Source organism: Furipterus horrens, unplaced genomic scaffold (genome assembly GCF_987537825.1).
Source record: "Furipterus horrens unplaced genomic scaffold, mFurHor1.1.pri manual_scaffold_12, whole genome shotgun sequence".
NCBI classification, from domain to species: domain Eukaryota; kingdom Metazoa; phylum Chordata; class Mammalia; order Chiroptera; family Furipteridae; genus Furipterus; species Furipterus horrens.
In genome coordinates this window covers 81,278,829-81,291,878 of record NW_028327182.1, presented here as the reverse complement: position 1 = coordinate 81,291,878, position 13,050 = coordinate 81,278,829, and the positions used below count along the sequence as shown (strand labels likewise).

Here is a 13,050-nt window from a genome sequence, read left to right as displayed (position 1 = left end):
CATCCTGATCTTTGTGACTTCAGCTTCGTTAGTATGATAGTTAGATTGCAGGGGCACACTGCACGTTTTATAAGACAATTATTTAAAGTATGTAGCTTTTTTCCTGTTATAAAAGTGAATAAATATATAAAAGAAAGTCCATCCATAGTCTCACAATGGAGGACTACCTTTCTTACCATTTTGGGAGTATTTCTGCTCTATTTTCCTATACATCCTCACGGTTTTCTTGTTTGTTTTTTACTTACCATAATGTAATTTTTAAAATACAGAATACCCAAGTATTGCGTTCCCCTTTTATATCCTTAGTAATAATGAAAAAGTTACTTTGATTCAGTGGTACCCAGTGCTACGTCAGTTTTAAAGGAATCTATTCATTATTGCTGTGGATTAAGAACTTTTTGGAAAAGTCGATTAGTGGTAGCTTAAAATGACTAACAACGAAAAGGTCCAGGTACCAAAACATCGACCGACCGACCCTTACAATGGACTGCCATATACATCAGTTTTAGGATGACATTTTTTATGTGTATTTAGGAATAACAGTGACTAGTATTTAATGTGTATTCGGGAGTAACAGTTACTTGGCAATTACTTGCACCTCTAAGTAGGAAAAACATTTTTCATTGTCTTTAAAAACATAGAGGAAAATTATTACTAATGGCTCCTTAATAGTCTTAATGAGGACAGATTGCATTCCTGAAGACTTGAACAAATTTAAGAATATCACATATTTCATGTAATCTTCTGCTGTGGTTATTTAAGAATAATTAGAAAATTCATGGTTATCAGTCGAGGCTGCTGGAAGGAAGTATGATTTATATGGAACCCATTCGCTCTTGCTATGGGAGCTATAGACCGTGTGAGCCTCAAAGTATTGGTTTGTCTACATCTTAAAATCACACACTTTTAGCCCAGAGAGAATCTGTTATTTGCTCATAGCCATGCAGCTGTGTTGTCAGTATAGGAACTTAGGAGACATGATTTCAAATGGGCTCCCTGATTTTGGTAGAATGAAGATAAGCTCGTCATGTTTCCTCGGAAATGAGCAATCTGAGGACCTAGTGTTGGGAAAGTTTGTTACTTCAAAGTATTTTGTAATTCCGAATATATATATACACACACATATGCACACACACACACCTGTATATATGTGTATGCACATGTACACACACGTATACATGTGTGCATATATGTATACATACACGTGTGGTTAGTTTTGTGAATAGATACGAAAACACTGTCCTTCCCTCGCCTACTATAGAAGAAGAAAAATAATGTTCCTTCTACTCTTCGAGCTGGTCTAATAATCAAGTTGAAATGAGACAGATGAATAGGAAAAATAATCATTTTATTATGTATGTCCATGTGGGGGTTCTGTAAGAATATGGGACGGCAGGACACATCTGGTATCGGAGCCTTCGATGTCTACTTGGACTAAGGAGAGGCGGGCTGTGGTTTCCTCTTCTGAAAACTGTTGAAAGGCCAATTTCCAGAGCTTCCTGGGTGATGGTTTCATTGCACAGCACTTCGTTTCCTTCTGCACCCATCACAATCTAGTAACATTCATCGTTGGCTCGGCACTCATCACAGTCTAGTAACATTTATTAAGGCCTTTGTCTCAGAGAGAAAATGCAGATCCTCCAACGCCTCCCGAAGGCTCATAAAATGCCTTCAATAAATACGTTTTAAAAAGATAGAAAAAAGAAAAAGAAAGCATCCAGGGCAGATGGACTTCATTGGAGCTAACTGTTAGCGGGCTCGGATGTCAGGCCCACGTCTCCGCGCGCCTAACTGATACTCAGCTCGGACCCACGTGGACACAGGATTCGGAAATCCTTGACATCCCAGACGTCAGTTTCCTTCCGCTTTCTCTCCATGGCGCATGCACAGCGCGCGCACTGCCGGGCGGGGGTGGGGACTGGGCGGCCGCGGGCTGGGGGTGGGTCCCTGCGCCATGGCCGAGGGCAGCGGGGAGGTGGTCGCGGTGCCCCCCGCCGGGGCTGCCGGCGGCCTCAGCAATGGGGCCGGCGGGACTTCGGCGCAGGCCAGCAACCCGCTGTCGTGGAAGCTGCATAAGATTCTGGAGACGCGGACAGAGAGGAAGAGAGGGGGAAGCGGTCCAGGGTGGCAAACGGTGAAGAGCAGGTAGGCGCTCACTGCGTGACACTTCAACGGTCCTATAGCACTCAGGTTTTTCAAAATAAGGACATATATATGTATCTACATGTGTGTGTGAATACACTCGTCCCTTTCTATATCGCGGCCTCGCTGCATCGCGGGATTTTTTAAAAATATTATAGTTAATTATTGATCGCGGATTTTTCGCTACATCGCGAGAGTTTGCGGGACTGTACATTAAATACTAACATAAATGGAAGGCTCCTACTTCGAGGATTTTCACCTATCGCGGGGGGGTGGTCTAGAACGTAATACCCGCGATAAGTGGGGGATCAGTGTATACGCCATATATATGCAGTGTGAGTTAAGACAAGTTGCATATTCACGTAGATATAGTGCAGAAATGGGCCACTGCCAGCCTTGAGTATACATTGCTGTCCCTTTAAAAGACCTGAACAGCCCACCTCACGGTTCACAGTGGGGAGCACCAACCCTAACACATGCTGTCATTCCAAGTCCCTGAGCCGCAGACGGCAGGTGTAGCCCTTATTTCTTATCCCATCAGGACAGGTGATGCATAGCCTTCTGGGAGGTCGAAATATTCCACATGTTCTAAATCTGACTTTCACTTGAATCACGGTCACTGAACTAAACCATCCTCAACTTCATTCTTGGAATAAACTGAAGAGTTTTGTTTTGAACTCCCTTGAACTTGGTCTTCAATGGGGAAGGAGATTTAACTTTTCTCTTGGATAGTTCCGGTACCTGGATCCCATCCGAGTCTGGTTCTCTTGATTACTTTGTTTCTTGATAGTTTATTGTTTTTTCTTGCTTCTCTGTGTGTTTCACAATTTTTGGTTGAAAGTTGGACATCTTAGAATTGTAGTCCCTGATAAATAGTATTTGCCCAGAAATGGGCATACCTGGTTTTTGCAGGCCTTTACTGTAGGGACTGAGTCAATCTAGTAAGGAATTGAGCTACGTTTGGGTTTTACTGTTGCTATAACTACCTTCAGTGCATAACAGAGTTCAAAATTTTGTAATGTTACTTTGTGTTCAGGGTAGGGTTTGGGTTGCCAGAGGGTTTTACTGCCTGCTTCTCTTGTACCCTCAGTTTTAGGCTTGAGTCTGCTGTACATCAGAGAAGTTTTTACCTGTCATCCTTGCCCTGGCCTAGGCGGTAGGCTGTTGTTGCTTATACTTGGCCATTGCTAGCATGATGCAGGGTTGGGAACGAGGTATTGGGGTGGGGGGGGTAGAGGGGGAGAGCATACTCTTGTGCCAGCTCAGTCTTAGTCTTTGGCAAGTACTATGCCCCTGAATCTCAGGAATGGGACCTTCTTGAGGATCCTGCCCCTCCCTGGTGGTAGAAACCCCCTCCAATAAACCGGGCCCAGGATATATTCTGCTCCTCTCCAGGAGTGAAGGGTTTCCCCCCCTTTTTTTTTAATTCCCTAGCAACACTGGGTGCTCTTCAAGTTTTGGGGTTTTCTGGTCCTTCTTGGAAGCCTCTGGTGAGATGTGGGGAAGAGCCTGCAAGTGGGTACAAACTCCCCAGCATTTCTATGTTTTCATGCTGTTTCCCACTAGGGAGTTCATTACATTTTAAATGACGTCTTCTCACCAGCTTGTACGAAGCCTGGCACCGGCCCCAAAGAGCCATGGTCATACCCTGTCTTCTCTTAGAGGAGCCTGTCTTTCCTTATATTTCAGGGTTCTAGATGGTTCTGTGATGGGTTCTAGAAAGGTTAAGATTTTGTCATGTATATAGATCTTTTTTTTTACAATTTTATTTATTTACTTATTTTCAGGGAGAGGGGAAAGGAGAAAGAGAGGGAGAGAAACATCACTGTGTGGTTGCCTCTCACGTGCCCCAACTGGGGACCTGACATGCAACCTAGTCACGTTCCCTGACTGGGAATCGAACCAGCAACACTTGGTTTGCAGTCTGACGCTCAATTCACTGAGCCACAGCAGCCAGGGTATAGATCTTCTTTTAAGGAGCAACAACACTCTTTCTGGCCTCCTGCATTGTTGGGAATATAGTTTACATACTAACTTGTCAAGGCCCAAGATTTGAGTTTTGCTGCTTTATTTGGGTGCAATTCAATTCTGATTCTCAAATGAACTTGCATTGAAAGCACGGCTAATGTCCTTGCAGAAACTTGGGGGCTGTGGCAGCCATGGAGCTGGTGCAGTGCCACGTGTGGGGACGGCGTCAGAGAGCATCACCGCCTGTGCCTGACTTCCTTCCCCTCCCGACCTGGCTGCCCCGGAATGTCCTCGGAGCCGTCCCGGTGTTCGCTGGAGGAGTGTGCTGGTAGGCGAGCTGCTTCCTTCGGGGACCTCTGCCCGGAGAGGCTTTCGGGCCCCCATCTGCCTGAAAGTCGGTGGTCTGTGTTCAGGAGTAGGCTCATTAACGTTCTGTGATCGCCGTTGGCTGCAGAAGCCCTGTTCATAGAGTGTCGTGGGCTGGGACAGCTTGCCAGCGAGCTGGCAGGGGACTTCACGCTGTAGAAGATAGGGAAATGACAAGAACATCTATCTAAATGAAAGCTTTGGACATATAAAATTATTTTTTTAAATACAAAAATGGAAGAGAGGATCTTTTTATTTCTCCCCCAGAATTTTCTTTTTGTTTTACTTTTTTTAAATTTCTCCCTCCTTTGCTTTTCCTCACCAAAACTGTGGAAGTGTTTTAGAGGGGTTTCTCAGCTGCTGTGCGTAGTGTTAAGAGATTTCTAGTATCTGAGGTGCAACCTGAAGCACCCACAGCAGGGATGCAGAGCGGAGAAGGATTCAGATGCTGGGACTCTAGTCCTGGCCAGCAGACACACTGTGCTGCTGTTGCCTTGGGATCAGATACATTGACGGAGGCGCAGGGTCTCGGGGGGTGAGGGGGGACTGATGGCGAGTCTCGGCATGTGGAGCTGGCAGTGTCGGTGGGAGCTTGGTGGAGAGATCAAAGCTAGTGGAGCCAGAATGGGACCTAGACCTCCCTGGTTCCTGAGGGCATGTTCTTCTCTCCCGGTTAGATACATGAGTGTTATCACTGCAACCAAGAAGAGAAAAAGTCACCGGACAGTAGGCAGCGCTGCAGAGTTCAAGGCCTATTGGGGCGGAACTCCTTTGAATTTGGCTGTTAGGTATTCATGACCTTGACAGGAGCCATTTAAACCACTGGAATCCTGGGAGCAGGTGGAAGGAGCCAGAGGTGACCATGGGGACGTAGGAAGTCCACAAAGGCGGACTCCTCTTTCTGTGGACTTAGCTGGGAGGACAAGGAGCAAGACACTGCTGTGGCCGCAGAGAGAGGGTTCTAGGGAGGCCTTTTTAAAGGGAGGAGAGCTAGAGCATGTTTCTGTGGAGGTGCACAGAGGAGAAGCTGCAGGTAATCGGTACAGAGAGAGGACCCCCGAGAGAAAGGCGGCCTTGAGAGTTCTTGGGGTACTGGCCTTTGTAGCAAGACGCTTCTCCCACTAATTCTATAGAGAAAGAGGTAGATGGAGGTGCTATTCCTGGTAAGTCTATGCCAGGGGAGATGCTGTGCCCTGGGGGTGAGCCAGCCTTCAGGCAAGGCAAGGAGGTGAAGAGAGCATTTGGTGGAAAAGTTCTGGACATTGAGGACCTGATGGTCAGATATCCATAGGGCACGGTATGAAGGACAGAGGGTAAAAAGACTGTGGGAAACAGGAGGTCAGAAAGGTGACTGCAAGGACTTGAATGGTGGACAGTGGCCAGGGAGGAAGGGGAAGGGAGGCCTGGTGACATATGTTGGTCTCAGGCTCCCAGGTATCTCAGTGGCAGCCCAGGCCGTGGCCTCAGATGGAACACTTTGATGGCGGTGGGACAAGCCAGGTAAGGCAGGGAAGATGGATAATCATGGCCCCGTGGAAGGCAGGCTGGGCGTGGGGAGCTGAAAATGGAAGAGGGAGGATGCAGAGGTGTGACCCTAGGAAAGGATTCACGGACATTAGAGAGGAGACGTGAGTGACATTGCCACAAGTCTCATGTTTGTGTGCTAATTTAGGCACAACCTACCTAAAGTATTTTTTGCATTTTGAGTTTTATGCTTATAAGGGTTTCCTGATGTACACCTCAAAGGCACACCTAACTGCAGCTGGCCCATGTACCTTAAGGGAAAACTTTGATTTTTCCTTGAGACGTTCCTCAGGCTACTTCTATGTAGAAGATTTGAGGCAAGCGTCAGTAGGAGCAGCAAGTGCAGGGCACGTGGTGGCTTCTCGGTCACCTCGCTTCTACGGGTCTCTGGGCTTTAGTTTGGCTTAAGCTGCCAGCAGAGATAATAGTCAAGACCACAAATCTTAGTCCTTGAGCAGTTGACTTCTGTAACTGCTAGAGAATGAGAGCAAGCCACTTCGATCATAAAAACTATGCAGAGAAAACAGTCCCGGAGAATGCACAGAATACGTTTGTTGTTCCTTTTTCTGTAGCGCTGCACGCATCCAGTCCGTCTCCTCTGCAGCCCCAGGGTCCCATGAAGTCCAACAACATCGTGACGGTCACTGGGATATCTCTGTGCCTGTTCGTCATCGTGGCCACCGTGCTCATCACGCTGTGGAGGAAGTTTGGCCGCCCCCCGAAGTGCAGCACCCCAGCCCGGCACAGCTCCGTGCACTCGCCCGGCTTTTGGAAGAACTCGGACGAGGAGACCATCTGCGAGCTGGTGAGCCTCGCGGGAGCTTCTCAGACGCGGGGGATGGGCCCGCGGGGGGGCCCGGGGCCCCGGGCATCCCTCTGACCTACAGGCAGAGCGTGCCGGCCACTCCTGACAACGAGGCCTCGGGCAGCGACAGCTTCCAGTCCAGCCACCCCGCCCCTGTTCGGCTACCGGCTGGCCCAGCAGCAGCTGAAGGAGATGAAGAAGAAGGGCCTGACCGAGACCACCGAGGTGTACCATGTGTTGCAGAGCCCGCTGACCGACACGGCCTTCCAGGGGGCCGCCGTCCCACCCTTGGACCTGCCCTTGGACCTGAAGAGCTCAGAAGAGGCTGCTGCCACCAAGTTCCGGCTCAAATCCCCGTTTGCGGACCCGTCTGCGGTCGGGGCCGGGGACAGGCCCGCGTCCCGGCTGCAGGTCCCCGGCCCCCAGGCCACGTGTGCTGTGAAGCCCCAGCCAGACCCTGATCCGCAAGTCGCTGGCGAGGCCCCGGGGCGGCCGAGGGGCCCCGACGGACAGCGGCCACCCCCGGAGCTTGCATTTCAGGAGGACCGCCAGTTTCCACGAGGCCAAGCAGGCGTGGCCGTTCAGGGAGAGGAGCCTGAGCTCCCTGCCGCCGCGGCAGGTCCCGGCATGTGGGCACGGGGCGCGGCCCTGGGACCCCGCGGAGGACCGGGCGCGCCCCGCAGTCAGGGCGCCATCGTGTTCCCGGAGACACTGGACCGCGACCAGGGAGCGGGTGGGAGCAGTGGCCCGGTAAGCCCTGTCCCTAAATCCTACACCTTGGCCCTGCCCGCAAGGAAGCCAGACCCGGGGGTCCGCCAGAGAGGCTCTGGGGCCAGGGGTGAGAGAGCCGACCCTCCCCGGCCTCGGAGGGGACCGTCCTCTAGTCACAGGAGCTTGGCGAGGAACCAGTCTTCGCCCCCTGCCCCCAAAGAGAGCTACCATAGGGCCAGCCCCCTGAGCCCTTCTCAGGGTAGAAGGGACAGGTGCCAGAGCTTCCCGGCACAACACTGCGCCTGGGATCCCGTCTCTCCACATCCTCGCCAGCACTTGTTGTTTGTCTTCATTCTTTTCGACTACTTTCTGAGGGCATTTCTCTATGTCTCTAAGTGTATCTCTCATGCTGGTTTTAAGTCTTTGTGCATACGCTCTGCTTTAGGCGGTTCAAGTTCAATCTGTTGTGTACCTTTCCCAGTAGCTGCCCCCGTCGGGTAGCTAAGTACCTTTGTGTGAGCCCCCATTCCTTATAGCTATTAGCACCCCGCTAACTTGTATCAGGGAAGGGCTGACGTCATCATCCTCGGGACAATCTGGGGCTGTCGTCTCAGCATAATTATTAATAGCACATCCTTTCACTTTCCATGGCGCCCTGGCTTGGCTGAGGGATTATAGACATCACCCTCGCTGAAATCCCGCATCAAAAGTGTGTTTTTCTCGGTACGTTTAACATAGAAGGAGATGAGGAGGCCGGGACAAGAGTCTCAAGAACCATGAAACACGGGGACGAGGCAACTCCTCTGGTCACAGTCTGTCACCTTGAAGCTGCTGGGCAAAGCGGCACTAGAGGAAGCGGTCCCCCTAGGGTGCTGCGGGGGCCTGGGACATTGGTGGCACAGAGTGGAGAAGACCCGAGGCCTGCTCTTCAGTCCTTTCCTGCTTTTGTCAGCTACCCTAATGCTTCCCTAGTTGTATCCGAGCTACAACTCGCTGCTCCTGGTTTCTACTGAGAAAGGCAGTGATTGTCTCTGAGCAGCACACGGAAAGGCAGGAGCAGAATTTGAAATAATGCGTCCCACAGCGCCCTGGCAGCCCTCGGTCTTCCCGCAGCTCAGAGCTCCCAGGATGTTAGGGCGGGTGCTGCTGCAATGAGAGTCTTTGAGTGTTTCAGCAATTTAAATAGTGATCATTTCATGTTGTCCCGTGCTCATTTCTGGGCATAACATTTGGTGAAGAGGGCAGGCTGCCAAAACATAAAAATTAATAATATTTGTAAAATGAATATACAACATGATTTTATGAAGCCGACAGACGTAAACTGCATTTTTGTGCGCCTTGTTTTATAGATGAGAGAATTAAGTTACAGAGAATTAGATTACCCAAGCCAGTGGTGGACAGTCTTGGTTTTTGGATAATATAATCAGATATCTGTTTTGAGATGAATTCAGAGAAGAAAGAAGGAGAAATCATTGGGAACACATGCTCTAGTTTCAGTTCAGAAAAGTCATTGAAATACAACGAAGACATCCGTGACCTGCCTACTGGTGTCTTTTCTAAGGAACGGGGACCAGGGGCCAGCCCTTGGCATTGCGATCCTCATTGTCCTGGCATTTTCTCTTATTTTACTGTGCCTCTTCACTAGCGATTACCTGGATTCTCCTCCACATCCCTACGGTCTCGTTCGCTTTCGTGTCTCCCCAATCGATTGTGAATTCTGCGCCTCCCTGATTTGGAAATTTTAGTATGCATGACAATCACGTGGGAGCTTGGAGAGATGCAGATCCTTAGGTTGTACCCCAAAGTATGATTTAGGGAATCTGAATGAGTCTCAGGAATCTCTAGACCTAGCAATGTCCCAAGTGATTCTAACTCAGAAGTCCTGGGGGACTGCACTATGAGAACAGAAACGACATTGTGAAGAACCCAGGCAATGGGACCTGCCAGTCAATGTTTTCTCAAATGTTGAAGAAACCCCAAAGACTCCAGAAGTTTTCTGAAGCAATAACAGAGTTTCCTTCGTGGGTCTAAGAATCAGAACTTTTAAAACTCTCTCGGGCTGGCCTCTAGCTCTCTCACCTCTCCATAACCACACCTTTCCCTTCTGTGTGCCCCTCCCCCAATGAGGGTCCGCACCCAGGCCCGATCCTGGGCTCCCTGTTCTAATTCTCCACAGATTCTGTTCTTGGTTCTGCTCACTCATTCCGCTGCATTAAACTATAGTTTTTTTCTTTCATTCCTTCAAACACACAGTTACGAGCACCCAGTGTGGGGTAGATGCAGATGCCACAATGTGGACAGTCTCTGCTCCTGTAACTCAGACCCATTCATCATAGCGCCTCGGGCAAGGGAAACAAAAGCAAAAACAAATGGGACCACGTCAAACTAAAGAGTGTTTGCACAGGAAAGGAAACGAGCCAAATGAAAAGGTGGCCCACTAAATGGGAGAACATATTTACTAATGATGCATCTGACAGGGGGTTAATATCCAACATTTATAAGGAACTTATAAAAAGTCAACACACACACACACACAAAAAAGGACAATTCAATTAAAAAATGGGCAAATGACCTGAATAGACACTTCTCCAAAGAGGACCTACGGATGGCCCATAGACAGATGAAAAGATGGTCATTGTCACTGATCATCAGGGAAATGGCAATAAAAGCCACAGTGAGAGATTACTTCAGACCTGTCAGAATGGCATCATTAACAAATCAACGAACAGCACGTGTTGGTGAGGATGTGGAAGAAGGGGAGTCCTTTTGCACTGCTGGTGGGAGTGCAGAGTGGTTCAGCCGCTGTGGACAGCAGAATCGAGATACCTCAAAAAATTAAAAATGGAACTGCCTGATGACCCAGTGATTCCAGTTCTGGGAATTTATCTGAAGAATTTCAAAACACTCATTCGAAAGAATACATGCACCCTTATGTTCATTGCAGTGTTATTTACAATCGCCCAGATCTGGAAGCAGCCCAAGTGTCCATCAGTAGACGAGTAGATAAAAAAGCGCTGGTACAGCTACACAATGGAATACTACTCAGCCATAGAAAAAGAAGGAAATCTTTCTCTTTGCAACAGCATGGATGGTCTCAGAGAGCATTATGCTAAGTGCAGGAAGCCAGTCAGAGAAAGACAAGTACCATGTGTTCTCACTCATATGTGGAATCTAATGAACAAACTGAACTATCAAGTAAAATAGAGACAGACTCATAGACAGAAAGCAGGCTGACAGCATTTGTGAGGGGGGTGTGCAGAGAGATTGAGAAAAAAAAAAAAAGAGAGAAAACTCAAGGACACAGACAAACACCAGTGTGGTGATTGCCAGGGAGAGAGATGGAAGGGGGAGGGCGAGGCAGGTAAAGAGGAATCAGAGGTGATGGATGGAGCCTTGACTTGGGGTGGTGAACACACAAGACAGTGTACAGATGATTTGCTGCAGAACTGTGCACCTGAAACCTGGATAATTGTGTGAACCAGTGTGTCCTCAATAAATTCAACACAAATGAAAAATTTATTCATCAATCGAACCTTATCAGATGAGCTCTTCTTCTGCCCACAAATGGCACCAGCATTCTTTCAGTCAGGCCTTCAAATCGATACTATCTTTGATTTTTCGCTTTGTCCTGGCCCCCTACATGCTGCTGCTGATACCTTTGAAATCCCTCTTAACTCCCTTTCTGTTCCTATTGCCACCTCCTAGTCTAGGACCTCATTGGCTCGTGCCTGTATTTCTACAATCCTCTCCTTACCCTTTCTTCTCCTAATTCAGGGCCAAACACAGAGTCCTGCAATGTGCATCCGGAAATACTGCTCTCATTGGAAAACGCTCTAGGGAGAGCAGAAGACACACTGTGTGCCCATAGTCAAAGGCTTTGTTTCAATGGTCTTATCTGAGGAGTAAAGATTATGTTTCAAGTATTGTGAAGATGAAATGGGGGTAGTACCTGTGAAGTGGCTTTGTCAGCTGTAAATCACTAAGTAAATGTTACCCATAATAACTACGGGGCCCCTTTGTCATGTAGGAAATGTCCCCCCCACCCCCACTCTTCCACAACTTCATTCCTGTTTCCCTGGCTCTTGAGCTCTCAAGATACAGCCCTAGGATGCTTGAGGTCATTTCCATCAGGGACTTGCAGGCTCCCTGCCAAGTAGACTGGGACCCATAGGGCCCGTGGGGCACAACCTTCTAATTTCTGCTTCATGTTTTAACTGGTCTTTCCTCCTCCCCCACTCCCACAGGCCCCCTGTCTGACCTGGACTCTCTTTTCAGAGCTCCTCTCCATTTACCCAGACGCGCCCTCCATTCAGACAAACCCTTGCCCCACGCGAGTCCTGCCCCTTCAGTGACGCCTCCTCGTCCTGCAGCTGTGTTAGCCTCCCTGAAGCACACGAGAGCACAGCCGGTCATCATCCCGCCGCGTGACACACAAGTGTGTGCCACTCTGCTATCACTCCCTCTGAGCGCAGCTCCCTGCATGATCAACCGAGCCTGCACCCCTCTTTGTATTTTTCCCAGGGCCTGGCGCAGACCCTGTGGGTAGCACAAGGGTGAACCAGTAACAAAGGAACACGTAGTATGGCTTCCAAGTCGTTCATCGCACAAACTTGGTCTATCTTCGGTCCCTTCATCTAGCCACCTGCTAGGGACAAGGCCTATGATGTTTGTTTGACAAAACATGAGCAGTTATGCATTGCTTTTTGAATGCAAACGCCAGCTTTGCAGTTGAGTTTCTTAGTGTATTCTCCAAATATGAAGAACCAGGGACACACATTGGAGCGTTATGCTAACTTGGTTAAACTCTAATGGAACATTGGACGCTCTGCTTTGCAACAGTTCCCCACCATTGTCCTCAGACATATTGGCCTTCTAAAAATGTAAGTGACAGCATCACAGCTTTATAGAAATAAGGATCAACATTTCTTTATACATGCAGTGATAGAGCTGTGAGACCAAGAGTATGTGGTAACTAGAGGAAGCCTCAAAGAGTAAACATGAACTTCACTGTTATTCTTACTATCTCACTATCTGAATGCCATGTATTCATTCGCAGGTAATGCAGGATGCTAGAAAAAACAGAGTGATCATGTATCTCCACCGCTGTCCACCTCTGTACGACGATATGAAAATACGGTTTCTGTCTCCCGTGAGTAATCAGAAACAACTGCACTGTCACTCCCGTCTGGTTTTCTGAATGACTCTGGTCTGGGATTGCCCTTGCTACATATGCTACCAGGGAGAGGACAGAAATCAACTCCTGGCCAGAGAGGAAGACAAAACCAAGTCAACTCCGTAACACATTTCTTTTTTTAAAGAACATACTGTAATTTTAAATGTTTGCTCATTTTTTCTAGATTCTATACAATTTGCGTGTATTAATTTTTATGTAAGTAATACCAAAACTAAGGCGTCAAACAAAAGGCGCATTTTACTGAAGAGCAGGGATCAAGTTTTTGTTTTATATCTTCAGAACACATTGTTCCCCTTAATTCATAAAATACTTTCAAGGGAATATTTTACTTTTCTCTGAA

The 13,050-nt window shown here is 48.3% G+C and overlaps 1 protein-coding gene across 1 annotated transcript; it reads left to right on the top strand.

The window, feature by feature from the left end:
• Positions 1–1,954: 1,954 nt before the first annotated feature.
• On the top strand, positions 1,955–12,073 carry LOC149996490 (thrombospondin type-1 domain-containing protein 1-like). Its single transcript, XM_090258225.1, is given in 10 exon segments — positions 1,955–2,145; positions 3,577–3,632; positions 4,280–4,438; positions 6,573–6,803; positions 6,806–6,947; positions 6,949–7,246; positions 7,248–7,482; positions 7,485–7,913; positions 11,761–11,951; positions 12,038–12,073. Coding segments are annotated over 10 exon segments (1,968 nt in total).
• The last annotated feature ends 977 nt before the right edge of the window (positions 12,074–13,050 follow it).